The 21596-nt window shown below is 39.2% G+C and overlaps 1 protein-coding gene across 4 annotated transcripts in view; it reads left to right on the top strand.

Annotated features, from left to right (window-relative positions):
- The window catches only part of TBC1D19 (TBC1 domain family member 19), a 145405-nt gene that overhangs the window by 103314 nt on the left and 20495 nt on the right, over positions 1 to 21596 (top strand). For all 4 annotated transcript variants that reach the window (XM_053217483.1, XM_015072411.3, XM_015072412.3 and 1 more), the window contains 2 exons: positions 10022 to 10106; positions 12975 to 13019. In XM_053217483.1, the coding sequence (XP_053073458.1) occupies positions 10022 to 10106; positions 12975 to 13019 (130 nt within the window). The remainder of the gene's footprint in view (positions 1 to 10021; positions 10107 to 12974; positions 13020 to 21596) is intronic.

The raw sequence follows: 21596 nt of genomic DNA, 5'->3' as shown, positions 1-21596 counted from the left end.
TTATGTGCTTTTTAATAACTTACTTCTTAGAAACATTCACCATAAATTTTTTCAAGACACTAAAGAAAACTGTAGGCTCGAGTAAATCTTTTGTAGCTATATATAGACATTTTAGGTGTAATTCCGCTATATAAACCGTAGTTGAGACTTACACATGCAAGTTCTTACAGCTCTTCTAAATAAAGTATGTCATTACTATGTGTGACCTCATCCTCATCAAGTTCAGTTTTCACTTAATTACTGAATGAATAATCAAAGTTAAGCTTTCTAGTTAATTATCTAGTTAATTTCTGGTTCACTGAAATTGTCATCTTTATATAATCACAACTTTTTTTAAAAAGTTCATTTATTTTGAAAGAGAGAAAGAGAGCACGTGCGAATTGGGGTGGGGCAGGGAGAGGGGGAGAGAGAGAGTCCCAAGCAGGCTCTGCACTGCCAGTGTGGAGCTCAACACGGGGCTCAAACCCAGAAATCATAAGACGATGACCTAAGCCAAAATCAAGAGTCAGACGCTTAACCGACTGAGCTACCCGGGCACGTTCACAACATTTTATAGGAAATTTACATTTGAACTGTTACTTCCTTACAGTTACCAAATTGGTATCTCAGAAGCTAAAACAACTCTGGTTAGAATGGAAGTTGGCAGATCTTCGCTTGCACACGAGGCTGGCACACTAGTGCATAATGTCTGACGTATGACCTCTCTCTGGCAACATCCCTTTACAGGCACCAATATTCTCTATAGAGTGGTCTCAAATATCTTGTCTTCTCTGCGGCAAAAGACTTGAGGAGTATATATTTAAGCACAGAGCTTCTCCTGACATTAGTATGTTCCCACTAGCCTGCTAAGGGAAAGTTAATGAAAACATTTCTTTAGGAATTGTTTTCTCTCCAGACAATGCTAGAAAGATATGTGTAGGAATATTTCTTTTGCATTATTTTATTTTACTTTAATTGTATTAGTTTATTATTGGTTGTTTTAATTTATTATTATATTGGCTGTATTACTTTATTAGTTATTTTAATTGTATAGTTTATTAGTGCTGCTATAACAAATTACCACAAATTTAGTTGCTTAGAACAAATATATAGCTAGTTAGTTAGTTAACATGCAGTGCAATATTGGTTTCAGGAGTAGAATTCAGTGATTCATCACTTACATACAACACCCAGTGCTCATCACAAGTGCCTTCCTTAATACCCATCACCCATCTAGCCACCCATCTAGCCCACCTCCCTCTGTCAACCCATAGTTTGTTCTCTATCATTAAGAGTCTCTTGTGGTTTGTTTCCCTCTCTTCCTTCCCATTCCCATGTGTTTATCTGCTTTGTTTCTTAAGTTCCACAAATGAATGAAATCACATGGTATTTGTCTTTCTCATTGACTTATTTCGCTTATCATAATACATTCTAGCTCCATCCATGTCATTGCAAATGGCAAGATTTCATTCTTTTAGATGGCTGAGTAATATTCCACTGTAAATATGTGCATCACATCTTCTTTATCCATTCATCATTTGATGGACATTTGGGCTCTGTTCATAGTTTAGCTATTGTTGATAATGCTGCTATAAACATTGGGGTGCATGTATCCCCTTCAAATCTGTATTTTTGTAACCTTCGGGTAAATACCTAATAGTGCAATTGCTAGATCATAGTGTAGGTCTGTTTTTAGTTTTTTGAGGAACCTCCATACTGTTCAATTTCTTTTTATAAGAGTGGCTGTACCAGTTTGCATTCCCACCAAGAGTGCAAAAGGGTTCCCCTCTCTCTGGATCCTCAATACCTGTTGTTTCCTATGTTGTTCATTTTAGCCATTCTGACAGGTGTGAAATGGTATCTCATCATGGTTTTGATTTGTGTTTCCCTGATGACTAGTGTGGTTGAGCATCTTTTCATGTGTCTGTTAGCCATCTGGATGTCTTCTTTGGAAAAGTGTCTATTCATGTCTTTTGCCCATTTCTTAACTGGGTTATTTGTTTTTGGGGTGTTGAGTTTGGTAAGTTTTTTATAGACTTTGGATACTAACCCTTTATCAGATATGTCATTTGCAAATATCTCCTCCCATTCTGTACACTGGCTTTTAGTTTTGTTGATCATTTCCTTCATTGTTTAGAAGCATATTATCTTGACGAAGTCCCAGTAGTTCATGTTTGCTTCTGTCTCCCTTGCCTTCCTTCGGCGATGTGTCTAGTAAGAAGTTGCTCCGGCTGAGGTCAAAGAGGTTGCTGCCCGTGTTCTCCTCTAGGATTTTGATTGTTTCCTGTCTCTCATTCAGGTCTTTCATCCATTTTGAATTTATTTTTGTGTATGGTGTAAGAAAGTGGTCCAGTTTAATTCTTCTGCATGTTGCCATACAATTTTCCCAACACCATTTGTTGAAGAAACAACAACAAATGGGTCCATTTCTGGGTTTTCTATTCTGTTCCATTAATCTATGTGTCTGTTTTTGTGCCAGTACCATATTGTCTTGATGACTACAGCTTTGTAATATAGCTTGAAATCCAGAATTGTGATGCTTCCAGTTTTGCTTTTCTTTTTCAGGATTGTTTTGGCTATTTGGGGTCTTTTGTGGTTCTATACAAATTTTAGGATTGTCTGTTTTAGCTCTGCAAAAAATGCTGGTGGCATTTTGCTAGGGATGGCATTAAATGTGTAGATTGCTTTGGGTAGAATAGACATTTTAACGATGTTCTTCCAATCCATGAACATGGAACACTTTTCCATTTCTTTGTTTCCTCTTCAATTTCTTTTATAAGTTTTGATAGTTTTCAGAGTACAGATCTTTTACTTTTCTAGTTGGTTTTTTCCCTGTGTATCTGTTTTTGGTGCAATTGCAAATGGGATAGATTCCTTGATTTTCTTATTGCTATATAGAAATGCAACCGATTTCTGCACATTGGTTTTATATCCTGCAACTTTGCTAAATTCATGCATTAGTTCTAGCGTGTTTTTTTTGTGTGTGTGTGGACTTTCTTTCAGGTTTCTAGAGTATCATGTTATCTGCAAATAGTGAAAGTTTAACTTCTTCCTTGCTGATTTGGATGCCTTTTATTTCTTTTTGTTCTCTGATTGCTGAGGCTAAGATTTCCAGTACTATGTTAAATAGTAATGGTCAGCGCGGACATCCTTGTCTTGTTTCTGACCATAGGGGTAAGGGTCTCAGTTTTTCCCCATTGAGAATGATATTAGCTATGGGTCTTTCATAAATGGCCTTTATAATGTTGAGGTATGCTCCATCTATCCCTACTTTGTTGACGGTTTTTATTAAGAATGGATGATCTGTTTTTCAAATGCTTTATCTGACTCTATTGACAGGATCATATGGTTCTTATTCTTTGTTTTATTAATGTGATAAATCATGTTGATTAATTTGCCAATATTGAACTGGCCCTGCAGCCCAGGAATAAATCCCAATTGATCACGGTGAAAAATTCTTTTAGTTACTGTTGAATTCAATTTGCTAGTATCTTGTTGATAATATTTGCATCCATGTTCATCAGGACTATTGGCCAGTAATTCTCCTTTTTAGTGGGGTCTTTGTCTAGTTTGGAATCAAGGTAATGTTGACTTCATAGAATGAGTTTGGAAGTTTTCCTTCCATTTCTATTTTTTCTGGAACAGTTTGAGGAGACTATGTATTAAGCTCTTCTTTAAATGTCTGGTAGAATTTCCCTGGGAAGCCATCTGGCCCAGGACTCTTGTTTGTTGGGAGATTTTTGATTACTGATTCAATTTCTTTGCTGGTTATGGATCTGTTCAAATTTTTTATTTGTCCCTATTTCAGTTTTGGTAGTTTGTGAGTTTCTAGGAATTTGTCCATTTCTTCCCGATTGCCCAGTTTGTTGGCATATAATTTTTCATAGTATTCTCTTTAAGTGTTTGTATTTCTGTGGTCTTTATTGGCTGTGATCTCTCCTCTTTCATTGGTTTTATCTATTTGGGTCCTCTCTTTGACAAATCGGGCTAAGGGTTTATCAATTTTGTTAATTCTTTCAAAAAACCAGCTCGTAGTTTCATTGATCTGTTCTACTGGGGTTTTTGTGTTTGTTTGTTTCTATTGTTTATTTCTGCTCTAATCTTTATTATTTCCCTTCTTCTGTTGGGTTTAGGCTTTATTTTCTGTTTCCTTTCTACCTCCTTGAGGTGTAAGGTTAGGTTGTATATTTGGGACCTTTCTTGCTTCTTCAGATAGGCCTGAATTGCAACATACTTCCTTAGGACTGACTTTGTTCCATCCCAAAGGTCAAAACCTTTGGTCTGTCACGTTTTCATATAAATTGGAGTTACAGATGTCAGAAAGAATATAAAATTATTATCAAGTATAGATGTATAAAAATTCAAAGGAATTAACTGCAAGCTATTAGAACTAATAAAATAATTCAATTAAATGCATATTTATCAAATAAAATATTAAAATTATTTACTCTTGTAAATTCTATTCTATTTATTATATTTCTATGTATTTGCCCTACAGAGATACTCATATGTGTATGAAATGACACAGTAAAAGGCAAATTATTTTGGCACTGCATGAAATAGCATAAAATTGAAAATTATTCAAATGTTCTTTTATAAGGGACTAACCCATTCAATAAATTATGGTTTATATTTATAATGAAATGCAAGGTAGCTCTTAAAATGAAGCAGCTCTATATAAAGTAGCAATGTGTTCATATGTACTGGTATGAAAGGATGTCTGAAATTCATTGTTAACTTTAAAAAAAACACAAAAACAGCGGCGCTGGGTGGCTCAGTCGGTTAAGCATCCGACTCTTGGTTTCGGCTCAGGTCATGACCTTCCGGTTCGTGAGTTCGAGCCTCCCGTCAGACTCTGTGCTGCCAGTGCGGAGACTGCTTGGAATTCTCTGTCTCCCTCTCTCTCTCTGCCTCTTCCCTACTCATGCTCTTTCTCTCTCTCTTTCAAAATTAATTGATTTAAAATATATATTTAAAAAAAACAAAACAGATATGTTCTACCTTTGGCGCTGACACTGCTGTTGGGAAGGTTCCCAATAACTAAATCCAATGACCGGTGGTCAGTCCTCCTCTTAACTGATCTCTTAACAGCATGTGACCCAGTTGTGCCCTGTCTTCACTTGGCTTTTAAGACACCACACTCTTTCTGGTTCTTCTCTTACTTTACTGGTCACCAGACGCAAATCTAGCATTTAGGGAACCTGAAGCTTATATAATTTGGGAAACCTTTTAAAGATAGAGAATATAATGTTACAAATAAATCATAATTAGGTAAGAACACACATAGTTCTTTAGAACAAGGGGAAAATCATGACAAATTATTAGAACAGTAAGAAGTTCAGGGCCCATTTTTCTGAGATCATATTAGGCAGTTTATTAGAAATGCATACATAGAAACATTTTCTGATCACAGCCCGATTTGCCCTCCTTATTTAGAGCATGCTATACCTCCCAGCAATTCCCAGTACCCAAAGGGACCCATGCTAATGAGAGGTCCTAACGCCCCTTTATTAGCATCATGGGAAATCTACCTCTCTTGGTTTTCCTCAATCTCTAAGACTCGTTCCTTCCCTTCTCCTTCATATCTTAATGTTAAAGTGCCTCAGGTCTCAGTTCTTGGTCTTTTTCTAGTTATACTCACTCACTTGCTGATTTCACCAAGTTCAACTCTCTTGTGATTTTCATTATCATGTGTATGTTGATACCTTCTAAATTTACATCTTCAGTCCAAACGTCTCTCCCAATCTCCAACTGCCTATTCAATACCTCCACTTAGATTTTTGGAGATATCTCGAATTTGGTATGTTGAAAACTGAACCCTGATCTCACTCCCAAAATTGTTCCACTCAACTTTCCCTATTTCAGTTGATAGTAACTCCATCTTTCCAAGCACTAAGCACCTGGAACAGTGCCTGGTACATTGTAGAAACAGAAGGAAAGAATTAGTGAACTGATTTTTAAAAGATAACATCTGTAGAAGTCATTCAGAATGGGGCACATAATAAAAGTAATTAAGAGATATGGCAGGTTGAGTAAGTGTAGCTCAGTCCTACGTGTCATAGGAGTCAAGTAGAAGTGAATAGAGAATGGGGCAAAGGCATCATTCAAAAAGATAATGGTTGAGAATTTTCCAGAAATGTGGATAAACAAAATTTAAAGTTGAAGAAACACGACAGTCGTGAGCCATATAAATAAAAACAAATCCCAGGGGTGCCTGGGTGGCTCATTCGGTTAAGCTTCCAACTCTTGGTTTCAGCTCGGATCATGGTCTTGCAGTTCGTGAGTTCAGGCCCCACACTGGGCTCTGCGCTGGCAGTGCGGAATCTGCTTGGGATTCTCTCTCTCTCCTCTCTGCCACTCCCCTACTCGTGTGCTCTGTCTCTCTCTCTGTTTCTCTCTCTCTCTCTCTGTCTCTCTCAAACATAAATAAATAAACTTTAAAAAATAAAATAAAATAAAATAAAATAAAAACAAGCCCCAAATTAAATATGCAGTGGGGAAAATACAGAGTATAGAATAAAATTAAAATAATAGTAATGGTAATAGTAATTGCAGCTAACATTTTAATAATATTCACCATTTGCTAGGCACTTTTCTACACACTTTATGTATATTAATTAATCCCACAATAGCCTCTGATGTAGGTATTCTTAGGGTCTGCATATTACACGTGAGGATATTGAAACACCAAGAAGTCTGGTAACTTGCCCAATGTCACACAGCTAGTAAGTAGTGGAATAGAATTTCAACTCGAGTGGTGCAGTTTCAGAGTTCCAAATGGGTTAATGCATTTACCACAAAATGAATTTATCAAAAATGCTAGCCAAGTGGCAAGATTTCATTCTTTTTTATGGCTGAGTAGTAATCCATTGTATTTCTATACCACAACTTCTTTATCCATTCATCTCTCTTGCCATTTGCAGCAACATGAATGAATCTAGAACGTATTATACCAAGTGAAACAAGTCAGACAGAGAAAGACAAATGCCATGTGATTTCACTTATATGTGGAGTCTGAGAAAACAAAACAAATGAACAATCCAAAAAACAGATTTATAAATACAGAGAAAAAACTGGTGGTTGCCAGACTAGAGACGGGTGAGGGGATAGGCAAAATAGGTGAATAAGAGGCATAAGATTCAAGTTATAAAATAGATAAGTCATAAGAATGAAAAATACCACATAGGGAATATAGTTAAGAAAATAATAACTTTGTATAGTGTTAGGAGGTAACTATACTTAGCAAGGGTTGCACTGCTCAATGTATAGAATTGTGGAATCACTATTCCGAAACTAATACAACATTGTATATCAACTATACTTCAACGAGAGGGAGACAGAGAGAGAGAGAGAGAGACCTAGAGGAGAGAGAAGAAGAAAAGATATGTGAATTTGGAGGCTGAGATTAGAGCTGTACAGTTTCAAGCCAAGGAACACTTGGAGACACCAGAAGCTGGAAGAGGCAGGGAGGAATCTCCCCCAGAAGCTCTGGAAGGAGTATGGCCCTGCCTCTACCTTGATTTTGGATTTCTGGCCCAGTAGAACTGTGAGAGAATAATTTTTTATTGTTTTAAGCCACTAAAAAAATGCTAGACAGAATTTCCTGTTTGAGTCAGGATGCGCTGGGTTATACTGTGATAACATACAAGTAAAAAATCTCAACACAGGTTGAGATTTCTTGCCCGTGGTCATGTCCCTCTGATAGGATGGGACCTAGGTCTGTGTCATCCTCACTCCAGAACCTAGGCTGATAGAGTAACCACTGTCTAGAACACTGGCGGTTGCCATGCAGAGGGAAAAGGAATGTGGTTACTGCTCCAATTCTTGAAGCTTTCATTCAGAAATTTTCAAATGACACGTATGTATTTCATTGACTGAAGAGCAAATCACATGGCCACACCTAATCCCACAGGGGCTGGAAAAGACAGGCTGACATATACCCAAAGGGGAATAACCAGAAATATTTGATGAAAAACCCTAAAGACTTTCATAATCTAGGTGAATATACAGAGAATATTTTAAACGTGGGGAGGAACTTTCTAAGCATTAAAGTTTTGGGAGATTTGAGCACATAAAAATTAAGAACATCTCTGTGTCAGGGGGCGCCTGGGTGGCTCAGTTAGTTAAGCGTCTGACTTTGGCTCAGGTCATGATCTCATGGTTCGTGGGTTCGAGTCCTACATCAGGCTCTGTGCTGACAGCTCAGAGCCTAGATCCTGCTTCCGATCCTGTTTCTCCCTCTCTCTCTGCTCCTCCCCCACTCACACTCTGTCTCTCTCAAAAACAAACAAACAAACAAACAAAAAGAACATGTCTGTGTCAAAATAAATTGTTTGAGCAAAGCCATTTGAAACATGTAATTAGACCAAAGGTCAGAATTGTTAATATACAAGAAATGTAAACAAATCAATAATTTTAAAAACATCTATTTTAAAATGGACTAAGATGATGAGCTGGAAAATAACAAAATAAATGCAAACGGAAAAATGTTCAACCATATTAGTAATTAAAGCAAAATGCTGTTTGTACTTATAAGATGCTGATAACCTGTTTTGATGAGAATAAGAGAAAAAGTACACTGTCTTATTGCTGTATTATTGAAAACAAAAACATGACAAACTCTATCTAGAGGGCAGTTTGACAATGTGTATCAAAAGTTTTAGATTTAAAATGCCCATTGCTTTGACCAGACAGCTAGTTCAGTTTTAGGAATTTAAGTAAAGGTGTACATAAATATTTAGCTATAGGGAAGTTTACTTCAGCACTATTTATAGTCGGGGAAAAGTGGAAGTAATTAAATGTTCAACAGTAAAAGACAGGCTAGGTAAACTATGTTTATTCATATAGTGGCATATTCTGCAACATTAAAAAAATGTGGACTTGGAATATTTATTATAATACTGAGAGAAAATAGATTATAGAACAGTATGCCTAACTATTGTTTGAAAAATGTATGTATGTATGTATATATGTATAAGAGCAGTCTGAAAGATATACATCAGAATATTAACACTGATGGGCTTGTAGGTGTTTTTTTTCTCCTTTTTTGATGATCTGTATTTACAATTTTTACCATAACCGTGTATTGCTTGCGTAGTCTTTTAAAATACAATAAAAGTCAATCAGTGGCAATGGTTGGTACATTTCGCCATTGGTCCTCACTGATGCTTAATCTCCATATCTATTCTTTTTCTAAAGCTGGGCCCCCTTTTTATGTCCTGGACCCACAGCTTCTCCATTGGCTCCTGCTTCCTAGTCCAACCCTGACCTTGTGCCCCTGTTCTGTTAAATGGGCTTCTACCTTTTCCTGTCATTCTCGATTCTTTTCTCAGTAGCATCTTTTCGATCCCAGGACCCAGATTTCCTGTCACTAATCACCTTAGGATTGACCTCCTGCCCCCAAGTTCCAAGCTGGTCTCAGCAACCCGGTCCCTCCTAAGGACATCATTGATCCTGACTTTCTGCCCTTCCTATTTTCATCTCCAGGCCGACTTGCCCCACCGCACCTGCTGGTCAGGACAACCAGCTTCTGACCTGTATTAGCTCTTTAGCTCTCTCTCGTTCCGCTGCTGCTGTCCCTTCTAGATACCCACGAGTTGCTTTCCCTGACACACCCACCTGTCTGCTCCTGCATCCCCGCAGAGACTCTAGTTCCAGCTTCCTGCACTTCCCAGGCTGCCCTGTGGGCCACGTAGTTACCTAGGGTCCTCCTATACATTTGTCATCGTGTCAAATGTCTCCCAGCTACTTCTCTTTTCCAGATGGAAAACAGAATAAGAGAATCAACTGGTAGTTAGTAGCTTGTTCAAGATTTACGGGGCCCACAGTGAGAAGTCTTTGGGTGAACTTTGGCCATCGCATTTGGCATCCCCTGTAACACTTAGTGCAGGTGCACCAACAGAGGGCACTCCTCCCATTTCCAGGCACAATACTGAACTGGAAAGATTCTACCTCAGTGCCTCCTAGGAAGGAAATAGCGATGAATTAATTACCTGTTATAAAACAGTGCTTAATTGTTTGTTTCTTCCCCTGTTGTACCTAGGTATTACTTTGTTTCTCCCGGGATACATCTGTGTTGGGTCATTTTGCGTACAACAGCGCTTCACCACCGAAATCATACATCAGAGGTAAAATTTTAGTTACATAAAGGGAGTATTTTTTAAGACTTACAAAATCATAGCAAGACTGTTACATTTTATAGCATATATTAGTGTTGTTAATTTTTTTATTGTTAATGAAATTCCTCTCAGATCGTTGTAACCGTGCTTTCACCTCCTACTCAAATCACGGGTGAACAACTCAGCACAATCAAAGGCGGGTGGTTCCCAGAAGCAGCACTTAAAGTTACCTCCTTTATCTTTCGTGTTTGCTCGCTCCTCTATTGCTGTTTTTGTCATATCTGTTGACCTTTATTTTCCCCCCTAACTACGAGTTAATCACATGAATTTGCTTCTTCTGCTGCTTTTTTTAACTTCTCTATTCCTTCTCTCAAAATGTTCTACAGCACTTAAAATTTGATGTAATTTATATGCTATTAGCGCGCTAATTTCTATTTTAGTGCTTTCTTCCCTTCTTTATCACTAGCTGCCTAGCAGATATTGCTATTTCAATATCCTGCTATTACCTGACAGCTGAACTAATTTCAGCAGGAAGCCTTTCTCAGTTTCTCCTTTTTATTAAGTGGTGAACACCAATCACTGAAAGCTTATAACCCTATTGTGTGTGATCATTCTCTGTTCCCATAAAGAAATAAACTCTTTCTCCCATATCTCCTGAGTCTGACTGCCTGCCTGATTGCTGTAACCCCTGCCCTAGGATGAGCCTATATTACCTGGCTGGGATCAGGCTCCCCCTCCCCAAACTGGGGGGCTCTCTTAATTCCACTGCTTCTAAACTGAGCTTATAGAAACCTTTGGTCTGCTTGTTTGTTTCTTTAACATCATTTGCTAAAAAGCTGACTGTAGAACTTATTTAATGGGTTCACTTCTAAACTCAGCCAAGATTTTAAGGCCCTCTATCAATTTTGTCTTAACCCAGCTCACTTTGATTCCCTGATTATCCCACGTGACCATATTTATTCTGGCCTATATATATTCCCTACATGTGGAAGGATTCCCATTCCTCCCCCACAAAATCATAGGTCCTTGAGGAACTAGGCTATATCTTACTGTACCAGAAAAACTTATTTTTCCTTCCTGTGTAGGGAAAAATCCAGTTCTTTCCTACTGTGTTTCTCTACCATGTGTATCATTTACTACTCACATAAAACACTCCACTTCCGACACCAAATATATGGGAATTTTCCCTAAAACAAGAAACAAGTCTCCGACACCACCTGGGCATCCTACAATTTAACTCAGTTCTGCACTGTGTACCCAGAGATAGCCTCAGATCCCACAGACTGAGGGCTCAGTCCCATGAGACTGCCATACCCCTCACACACATACACACACACACACTCTTCTGATGACAGTCAAAACCCCGTTTATCACCTGTGCCTCTGACCAACCAGCTATAGATTAGAGGTTCCAACAACCTGCTTCTTGGGTTCAGTTAATTTGCTAGGGCAGCTCACACAACTCAAGGAAACGTACATCTACCAGTTTATGAAAGGATGTGATAAAGGATACAGATGAACAGCCAGATGAAGACATACATACGGCGAGGTCTAGGAGGGTCCTGAGCATAGGAGCTTCTGTCCCCATGGAGTTGGGGTGTGTCAGCCTCCCAATATTGATATGTTCACCCACCTGCAAGCTCTCTGAACACCTGACTACTTGGGATTTTATGGAGGGTTTCTCACATAGGTACGATCAATTACTAACTCCATTTCCAGCTCCTGTCCCCTCTCTGGAAAATGGGAGATGGGGCTGAAAATTCCAGGGTTCTAATCATGACTTGGTCTTCCTGGTGACCAGTCCCCATCCAGGAGTCCACCAGAGTCATCCCAATAGAACAAAAGATTCTCCTAGTCTCTTATCACTTAAGAATTTACAAGGGTTTGCACCTAGCCCCATATTTAGTACCCAGCTAGTACTCTCTATCATCTCCCTCTCTCTGTCTCTCTTTCTCGCACTTTCTCTCTCTCTCTCTCTCATCTATCTTTCATTATTCTATTCTCCTTACTCACAGGCTCAGTGCTTGTTGTCTCCACCCTAACCTAAACTGCTCATTCTTCTTATTTGTCACCTCTCTGCCACCACCCCCAACAAGAAGAGCAAAAAAATTTTTTAACTAAAAACCTTACCTTAAAGCCAAGTGCAAGAATGCATGAGACTTTTCAATAGAAAAGTCAACGAAAGGTATTAGAAAAAACTGTCAAGATAAAGGCTATCTAAAGATATTCAATGGAAGGTTGCGGGGGGGGGGGGGAACCTCAGAACCTTAAAAGTTAAGGGAAAGCTATATTTTTTTAAAGCTACTTTAAACATTTGATTATAGCGAATATACTTTCATTTTCTGAAACAATTCTGCTTTCCAATATTTAGCCTCATTCTTGGACCACATGAACTGTTTTAGGATTCAGAAAATATTACCACTATATGGTTTAAGACATTTATTTACTTTTTAACTTTTCAGCACATTCCATAAGAATGTAAAACCAATGAGGCGCTGCAAAGCTTAGGACTTACTTTAATGAACAGATTAGAATTATTCATAGTTAGCAAAACAATTCTATGCTTCTAAATAGATGCTTCTCTTCTTAAATGCTTAAGGCACTTGAAAGCATTTGTTCTTTTAATTATTTTGTATCAATTGCCTCACACTTAAATTTGTATTATTGACTTTAATTGATGAAAGGATTTGCTAATATCAAAAGATTAGCTGGTATATTTTCAAATTAATTCCATTTCCTAAAATGAAGTTAAAGGATATCGTACTGTGCCTTTTAAAATTGCATTATTAGTACATCCACAAAATAAGTTAATTTTTAAAGATTTATTTTATTTAATCATATTGAAACCTTCTATGGTTTGTTTGTTTTTTTCTTACAGGAAAACTAGGACTAGAAGAATATGCAGTATTTTATCCACCAAATGGTAAGAGTAATGCTATTGCTTCCTCTAGTGGGAAATAGGGAAATTACAGCTTTTATAACAAAATGTGACACTATCTTTAGATGGATACTTATTCATTGTCTAAAATAAACCTTGTATGGAATAGCTCTTTTAATTAACTTTTCTATGTTTGTGGTAGGTTTGTGTTAAATTCTGTACATCCTCCCTGGTTTTCCTTCAGACCGGTAGTAGTGTCTGCGAGGAAACTAAGTGGACTCAGGTCCAGGGTGTTTCATTTTCCTCTGGGGGACACTGACAGGGTCCATCCAGGACCTTCCTTCTGACTTCCTGCAGCAGAGCTCAAATCGGTTGAGTGTATTGCCTTGTGTTACACTTTATTGTTCTTCTAATTTGACAAGGGTGGTATTTATGAAGTAAAAAGATCTTGAAGAAATACATCAGCCAAATCTATTTTAACTGTGTAAAGTGATCAAATGTATAATGATCTCATCAGATATTAAATATCCCTCTGAGATTATGGGATAGTTTTTAAGATCTGCTTTTTGGAAAAGCAATCTAGAGCATTCCTTATTACAATAATATTGGGTTGCATCCTGAAGAAGTTCTGTTACCCCAGCAGAATTAAGAACATGGGCTTTGTAACCCAGCCGACCTGGGTTCAGATCCCAGTCCCGCCAGCTCGCCCTATGACCTTGGTAAGTTCCATGGCTTCGCTGAACTTCAGACGCATGCTCTAGGGCCCATGGATCAACTGAGACACAATGTCTAAAACGTCACAGTGACTGATATGTAGTGAGTGCTCAAAAAATGCAGCTGTTACCGGCGTGTTGAGCTTTTTTGTTGATCTCTCCATGTGAAAGCCGTGCTTGGCTTTCATGGCGCTGTTCTCTCCACGCACCTGTCAGAGTGATCTCGCGGGTTCTTTCACGGGCCATCCTCCCCTGCCCCTCTGTAAGCACCAGTGTTCTCCAGTGTCCCACCCCACCCTTGTTCGGCTGCCCTTCTTTTCATACATGTTCCCATGTACCTGCTTTGTCGGCTCTATTTGTTCATTACTCTAAAATTTTTATATACAGTTCTGACCTCTATAGTAATTAACTCAGGCTTAACATATCTCAACTTAAATGCATTCATTTCTGTTCCAATACCCACTATTCAAAAAAGAATAAAATAAAATACAAAAATAAAAAAAAAAAACAAATAAAGACCAACAAAATAAAGACCAACAACAAAAAAGCTGTGCTGCTTCTCTCACAACTCACTGTGCTCTCATCTAACCAGTAATTCAAGGCCTAAACCCTGACTCCTCTCAGCCTCGCATCCCTCTCCTGTGGTAAGTCAGCAGGGCCAGCCGGTTTTATCTTCAACATGCATCTGGGACTTCGCTGTCCCTCTCTTCCTCGCCATAACTGCCGCCTTGCCCTTATCCAGGCTTTTCCATCTCTGGCTTATTAATTGCAACAGATACCTAACCGGTCTCTCTTCTTCCAGTGTTTTCTAGCTTTGCCTTGTCTTTCACAGTGCTGCCTGAGTTACACATCGAAAAGGAAAATCTAAAAATTGCTTTTTTTCCTTCAAGTTGTCTTTTCTGAGAAACAGAGAGGGGGAAGGGGCAAAGGGAGAGCGAGAATCTTAAGCAGGCTCCACACCCAGCTCAGAGCCCGATCTCACAACCATGAGATCTTTACTGAAATGAAATCAAGAGTCGGAAGCTCGACTGCCTGAGCCACCGAGACACCTCTCCCCTGAAAGTTTTCTTAATGGCTTCCCATCTCTTCCCAAGTGATGTCCAAGCCTCTTAGCCTGGTGTACGAGGACCTCTTTTGACCCGGGCCTGTATTCAGTCTGACTCCTTGCTTTGTATTTCACCTTTTCCTATCTCACTGTCTTTTATCATAGCAATACCAAACGATTACCTCACACGTGCACATGCACCCCTGCCAACTCTCTCAAAGCAACGTGCAGGGCTCAGCTCAGGCATGATCCTTTTCATGAAGCTTTCCCTGAGTCCTCGGGTTTGGTTATGGTCCCTTTTTTTTTTTTTTTTTTTTTTTTTAGCTCCCATAGTATCCAGTGTGAAAGCCTTTGGTATCTATTTTATTGTCACGACATTATTTGTTTATGCTTTATCTTCCCCTCTAGATTGCAGGCTTCTTAAGGTGGAAGGCCATGTATCTTTATTCCCTCAGTACCTAGCTGTAGTAGGAGGTTAGTGAGTCTTTATTTGAACTAAATTAGAGAGGATTTTTAATTTGAGCATTTACTTATGTTTATTACCTCTGCCTCTTCAGAAACTTAAATTTCAGATAACTTTTTGTTTATCCAAGAATCAGGAAACCAGGGGAAAAATACCTCTGAAGAGCCAAAAGAGGTGTCCACGGAGTCAAATTCCTGCTCTCTCCATGCCTAGGAGAGCTTTTACTTAACACACATGCCTAACAAGCTTGGTTTACTGGTGTTTATGCCCCCCTACAAAAGCGGAAGCATAGAAAGAGGCCGACACAGATGGGGAAAATGACTAACAAGAGCAGAACGGCAATCAGAGGCTTCACAAAGGAAAATAGAAGAACTATAATAACCAGCACATAAGAGCGCTCCAGAAAATCTGCCGGGGACCATTTTATGTAAAAGCCAGTAACCTTGTGACTTTTTAAAGAGTTACGGCGCACGTGTATGTACGTAGTTATAGTATGTACTATAATAATTTAAGACTTTTATTAGGCACTTGAGACACCAAAAAACAAATGGCCGTAATAATAGCCATGATGGCAGTCAGGGCAGCGGCAGCTAACGTTTTGCAGGCAGGACTCTGTACCAGGCAGTGTGCTAAACGCATTACGTGCGGCAATCCACTTGGTCCTTACAAGGCGTAACCTGCCGAGGCAGGGACTAGTGTTATCCCTATTTCTAGATGAAGAAGCTGAGGCACAGAGTGTCCATTTGCTCCGCCGGTGAGGGGCAAAGCCAGGCTTTCAATCCGAAGCACTTTGACTTCAGTCTTCTTCATCACCATGCCCTGTTGCCTCAGAAAATGTTACCGTGTACATTAGAGTGGCTTTTGGTAGAAAAGAAAGGGGCTGATATGTTGAAAAAGTGGATGTGTAGAATAGGTTCTAGAAAGATTTTCATTCAGAATGAAAATAGTTTAATACTAAATGGGGTGACCCCTATAGCCGCTCATAAACGTCATTCTTCAGAATAATTTTTTCTTTCAGGTAATTTTAAAACCTTGCCAGAATCAGAGAGAGCTCTCTTCTCTGGGCATTGAGTCCAAAGTTGCAGAACAAGAGGAGACAAAGACTAGTCAGTCTGTTTTCCCTTTATTCTTTCCTCAAGGCAATACTAAGCAGCACTTGTATGTTATCCATTCCACTGCTGCCCCAAATAGGATTACTTTAAAATCTTAAGGACACCTCCGCCACTGACCTCATTTGAGGCCTTGTCGGTGGACAGACTTTCTGTAGCAGATTCACTAAACAACTGGTAGGCAAAATTTCTGAGCTGAAGAGAGTTTTCGTAGGAATTATATAAGCTTCTCTTGTTTTTACTTTTCGTTCAACTTATATAACTTGTTTTCATTTATTCATTTAATACTTACATAGTCCTGCTCTGGCTCCCTCTTCTAGGGTGGGTGATCTGCAGTAAAAAGTACCTACTGTCAAGAAGCTTACATTCTAGTGAGGGAGACAACAAGCAAGTAAATAAATAACCAATGAAAATAATTTCAGAGAATGTGATGTGAACCATGAAGGGGAACAGAAATTGATAGGGAGGGTGTGGCTTTAGGTAAAGGGCTTTGCCTTTAAGTAAACTAAGGCTTTAGGTAAGGTCACCTTTAGGTAAGGTGATCAGGAAAAGTACTTCTGAGGAGGTAGAATATGAACAGAGACCAGAATATGCAGAGTGAGCTGTGCAATGAAGTAGGAGAAGAACATTCCAGAGGGAATACATAGCATGTTTAAAGGCCTAAGACGGGAACCTGCTTGATGGTTTGAAAGAACAAGATGGCCGGTGTGACTGGTGACAGTGAGCAAAACATAACCTGGTACTAGGTGAGACAGGAGACTTAGGGACCAGGTCAGATAGGGAGACAGTTGATCTGTCTGGGCTTCCTCAGGAATAGTTTCTGTTAATCTCTTGTTTTCATGTGAATGGGCTATACTTACCTTTTTTTTTTTTTTTTTTTTCTAATTTTAATTCCAGTATAGTTAGCATACAGTGTCATGTTAGTTTCAGGGGCACAATAGTGATTCAACTTTCCATATATTACTCAGTGCTTGTCATGGTAAGTGTACTCTTAGTCCCCTTGAGCTATACTTTCTTATTTCTTTGCATACCTAGTAAATTTTTTGTTCATAACTAGATATCTTGAATATTATAGTGTGGTAACTCTAGAAATCAAATTGTCTCCCCTCCCCAGAATTTGTTGTTGTTGCTTGTTTAGTGACTTTTCTAAACTACTTTGTCAATATTGTGTTGTTTTTTTGTATGGAGTGCCCACTGAGGTCTCTGTTCCATTAGCCTAGTGGCCAACTGGTAATTTGACAGAGGTTTCCTTAAACATCAGAAACCAAAAGAAAAAAAATCTATCCCAGTCTTTGCAGGTTGGCTGTATGTGGAGGTACTCCGTGGAGGCTTAGCCAGGCCATTTAATTTTTTTTTTTTTTTAATTTATTTATTTGGAGAGAGAGAGACTCTAGAGAGCGCAGGGGGAGGGGCAGAGACAGAGGGAGAAAGAGAGAGAATCCCAAGCAGACTCCGCTCTGTCAGCACAGAGCTCAATGTAGGGCTTGAACTCATGAACCATGAGATCATGATCTGAACCAAAACCAAGAATCAGACGCTTCACCGACTGGGGCACCCAGCCGGCCCTCGCCAGGCCATTTAGAGTTCTACCCTAGCCTTCACTTCCTGCTTGCCCAGAGCTCAGAAGTCAGGCAGAGGTGAAAGCTGAAGTACTTCTCTGATCTTTTCTAGATTCCCCTGAATACAGAGGAGTTTTTCAAAGCCTTTATATCTCCATATATATCCTTCCACAGCCTCTTCATTTCCAGGCTTGTCAGTCTGTCTGCTGCTTGCCTCATCTGTTATCCTTTGCTGCCCCAGGAAGCTTTAGCTAGTATATTTGCACCTAAATGCTTTCAGTAAGCGGGCAGGCCATTTCAGCCCAATCCATCAGATAGTTACTAGACAGGTCAAAACACACAACCACAATTTTTCGATTCACGATCCCTATTGCCAGCAAGCTGCACCAGGAACATGGGTGCAGGAACATCTTCATAGCTGCCTCCAAGCTGGAGAATGGGCGATGGTAGGTGGGTAAATTAAAATACCACAATGCTTTCTTTCCAAAATTCAGCAGCTTCGTTTTTCATAAAGGATTTCCTTGGTTGTAATTTTTTTATTTTTTTGTTTTGTTTTATTTTATGTTGTTTTTTTTTTTAAACAAATTACAGAACTCAAAAAAAGTTGACCTAACAGTTCTAGCCAGCTTAACCGTTGCTTTAGCGGAAGGGCAGAATTTTGGAGTTCCCTACTCTATTCTTCTCAGTGACATCTCTTCTCTGATTCCTGACTAATATTTTTAAAAGATCATGCTCACTACTGTGTAAAATAAAAGTGTCACTCTATGGGGTGCCTGGGTGGCTGAAGCATCCGACTCTTGATCTCAGCTCAGGTCTTGATCTCCGGGTCATGAGTCCAAGCCCCACGTTGGTCTCCATGCTGAGCATGGAGCCTACTTAAAAATAATAATAATAATAATAATAATAATAATAATAATAATAAGTAAAGTGTCATTCTAATATAAGCTCCGAGAGAACAAGAACCTTTTGATGACCAAGAGATCTAACACCTAGAATCATGCATAGCGTAAAGTCACTGCTCAGTAAATGTTATTGAATGAGAGAGCGAATGAATGAGGGAATCAATGTGGAAGAACACAGAGGAACAAGAATAGAAACAAGGGAAGGAGACAGGAGAAGTACACGTAGATCTGACTGAGATTTAAATACACAGCACAATATACCAATACCATTTGTTTCCTATAAGACAAAATAACTAGTTGCTAATGAACATTAGGTAGAGGCATTTTAGGACTCTACTTCAGGGCAACCCCATGCCCCTCCCCCCACCCCCCTCCCCATCCCCAGGAAACATTGTCAATGTCTGTAGACACTTTTGGTTGTCAGAGCCAGGGGAGGCGGGGTTTTACCAGTGTCTCATGAGTAGAGGCCAGGGATGCCATTAAACACTCTACAGTGCACATGGGGCGCCTGGGTGGCTCAGTCGGACTTATGCGTCCGGCTTCAACTCAGGTCATGATCTCGCGGTTTGTGGGTTCGAGCCCCGCATCCGGCTCTGTGCTGACAGCCTGGAGCCTGGAGCCTGCTTCAGATTCTGTGTCTCCCCTGTCTCTGCCCCTCTCCTGCTCATGCTCTGTCTCTCAATAATAAATAAACGTTAAAAAAAATTGAAAGAAAACCGACAACAACATTCTACAGTGCACAGGACAGCCCCTCACAACAAAGATTAGGAAAGGCTCTTGGAAGCAATAGTGAAAATATGTCATTTTAAACCTGCTCACAAGTGTCCAGTTGATAAATAGCAATGTACTTTGTCATCTATATTAATTAAATAAAGTAAAAACATCTCATAATCCAAAATTTATTTGATGTATAACTCTAGACATAAGTTGAAAACCTAATCAAATTTGTATTTAAAATACAGTTTTCAGATTGATACTTCAATATGGCTATGTTCTGGTATTTGGGAAATTTTAATTGCTGAAATAAAGTAACAGTGATATTCTGAAGTTCTGATGCAGAAAGACAACCGAAATAGCTAGGAAACAATTTAACCATTGCCGTATCCCTACTCTTACTGACCTGTAGGCTACATGTAGAATGAGAATAAGCAAAGGAAATGATTATTTCAACAAATGAGTTAAACTTTACCAAGTAATCCCACATGAAGGAGTGTAAAAATTTGGAATGATGTTAAAGTCAATCAGACCTGAAAGCTGTGGTACAACTACAAATGCTGAGTATTAACAGAGACAGTGAGGAAATGAAGGGAAAATATCTAGTAAGTGTGAAGCATGTTGATATTTGGTGTATTTTCTGAGTCATATTTACTATTTATATCTTAATCTAGTTCAAGATTTATTTCTGTGGCCGATGTTTACCATTCTGAGCTATGTCAAAGGCCCATTAAATTATGACTTCAAAAAATTATTCCTACTCAATGGAACAGGCAGTTAATATTTTAGACTTTCTTTAGATGGCCAAAGGATGGCTGGGCTCTTAAAATAATCTGTTGTGGCAAACTTGGAGGACTCTAAGGCCAGAGGAGAGCTGGTAGCCCAAGCATCCCGCTGCCTGTTAGAAGTATACTCTGGGATGGTGGCCACGTGCATGAAACTCGACCCTTGAAACACTTGAAGCGATAGGAGGCAAAGGGAAGGATTTGGGGAAACTGGCCAAGAACGCGACACCCTCTGCGATCAAAGAACTGTTCTAGGTGAAGTGTGCCCTAGAGCGTTAGTGGATTCTTCACTGCTTCTTATGCCTTCTACTTTTGTTTGCCAGAATTTGACTTTGTCCTCCTTTAACAGAGCAGACAGTGCACCCTTTTCTGGAATCTTAAGCCCTGGCTAATCTTGATTAAGCTGAAGTGAACCCTTATCTAATACTGACAAAAAAAGAAGTTCTTAGGTTTAAGCCGATACCTAACTGTGTTACTGCCTCTTGTGAGAGCGTAAAATAGCTCTGATTGCCGACCATCTGCTGTGCCCTCAACTCTGCACTGGTGCACATTGAGGACATTAACTCACCGGTGCTTTAGTACAACTCAGTGAAGTTGTCTTGTTCATCTCCATTTTCAAAAATGAAAACAGAGACTCAAGAGAGTGTTGGTAACTTGCCTCGAGTCACACAGAATTCCAACCACATCTGTATGAGTTCGTTGGACATTCGTAATTTCAATACTGAGTTATTAAGAGCTTCCTATTCTATGTGTTAATTACTTATTCATAAATTAAAATTACACTTCAATATTTTTTTTTACTTGACAAGAATTTTTAGGGGTGCCTGGGTGGCTTGATATCAGCTCAGGTCACGATCTCAAGGTTGTGAGATCGAGCCCAGCATGGGGCTCTGTGCTGGACATGAAGCCTGCTTGGGATTCTCTCTCTCCCTCTCCCTCTGTCCCTCCCCTGCCATGCAAACACACTCACTTTCTCTCTCAAAATAAATAAATAAACTTAGAAAAATATTTTTTATTGGAGTATTGTTGACACACAATGTTACATTAGTTTCAACTAACCAACATGGTGATTGGACAAGCCTATACTATTCTGTGCTCACCACAAGTATAGCTACCTTCTGTCACCGTAGAGCACTATTGCAATACCAATGACTATATTCCCTCTTTTATCCCTGTGACTTATTCATTCCATAACTGGAAGCTTGTATCTCCCATTCCCCTTCACCCATTTTGCCCACCCCCCAACTTTCTCCCCCTAGCAACCATTAGTTTCTTCTCTGCTGCGCTTTAATATTTTATTTATAAGCTTTGATCATATCTATAAAATGCTCC

The sequence above is a fragment of the Acinonyx jubatus genome, chromosome B1, assembly GCF_027475565.1.
Source record: "Acinonyx jubatus isolate Ajub_Pintada_27869175 chromosome B1, VMU_Ajub_asm_v1.0, whole genome shotgun sequence".
NCBI lineage: Eukaryota > Metazoa > Chordata > Mammalia > Carnivora > Felidae > Acinonyx > Acinonyx jubatus.
This window is presented reverse-complemented; position numbering and strand designations above follow the sequence as displayed.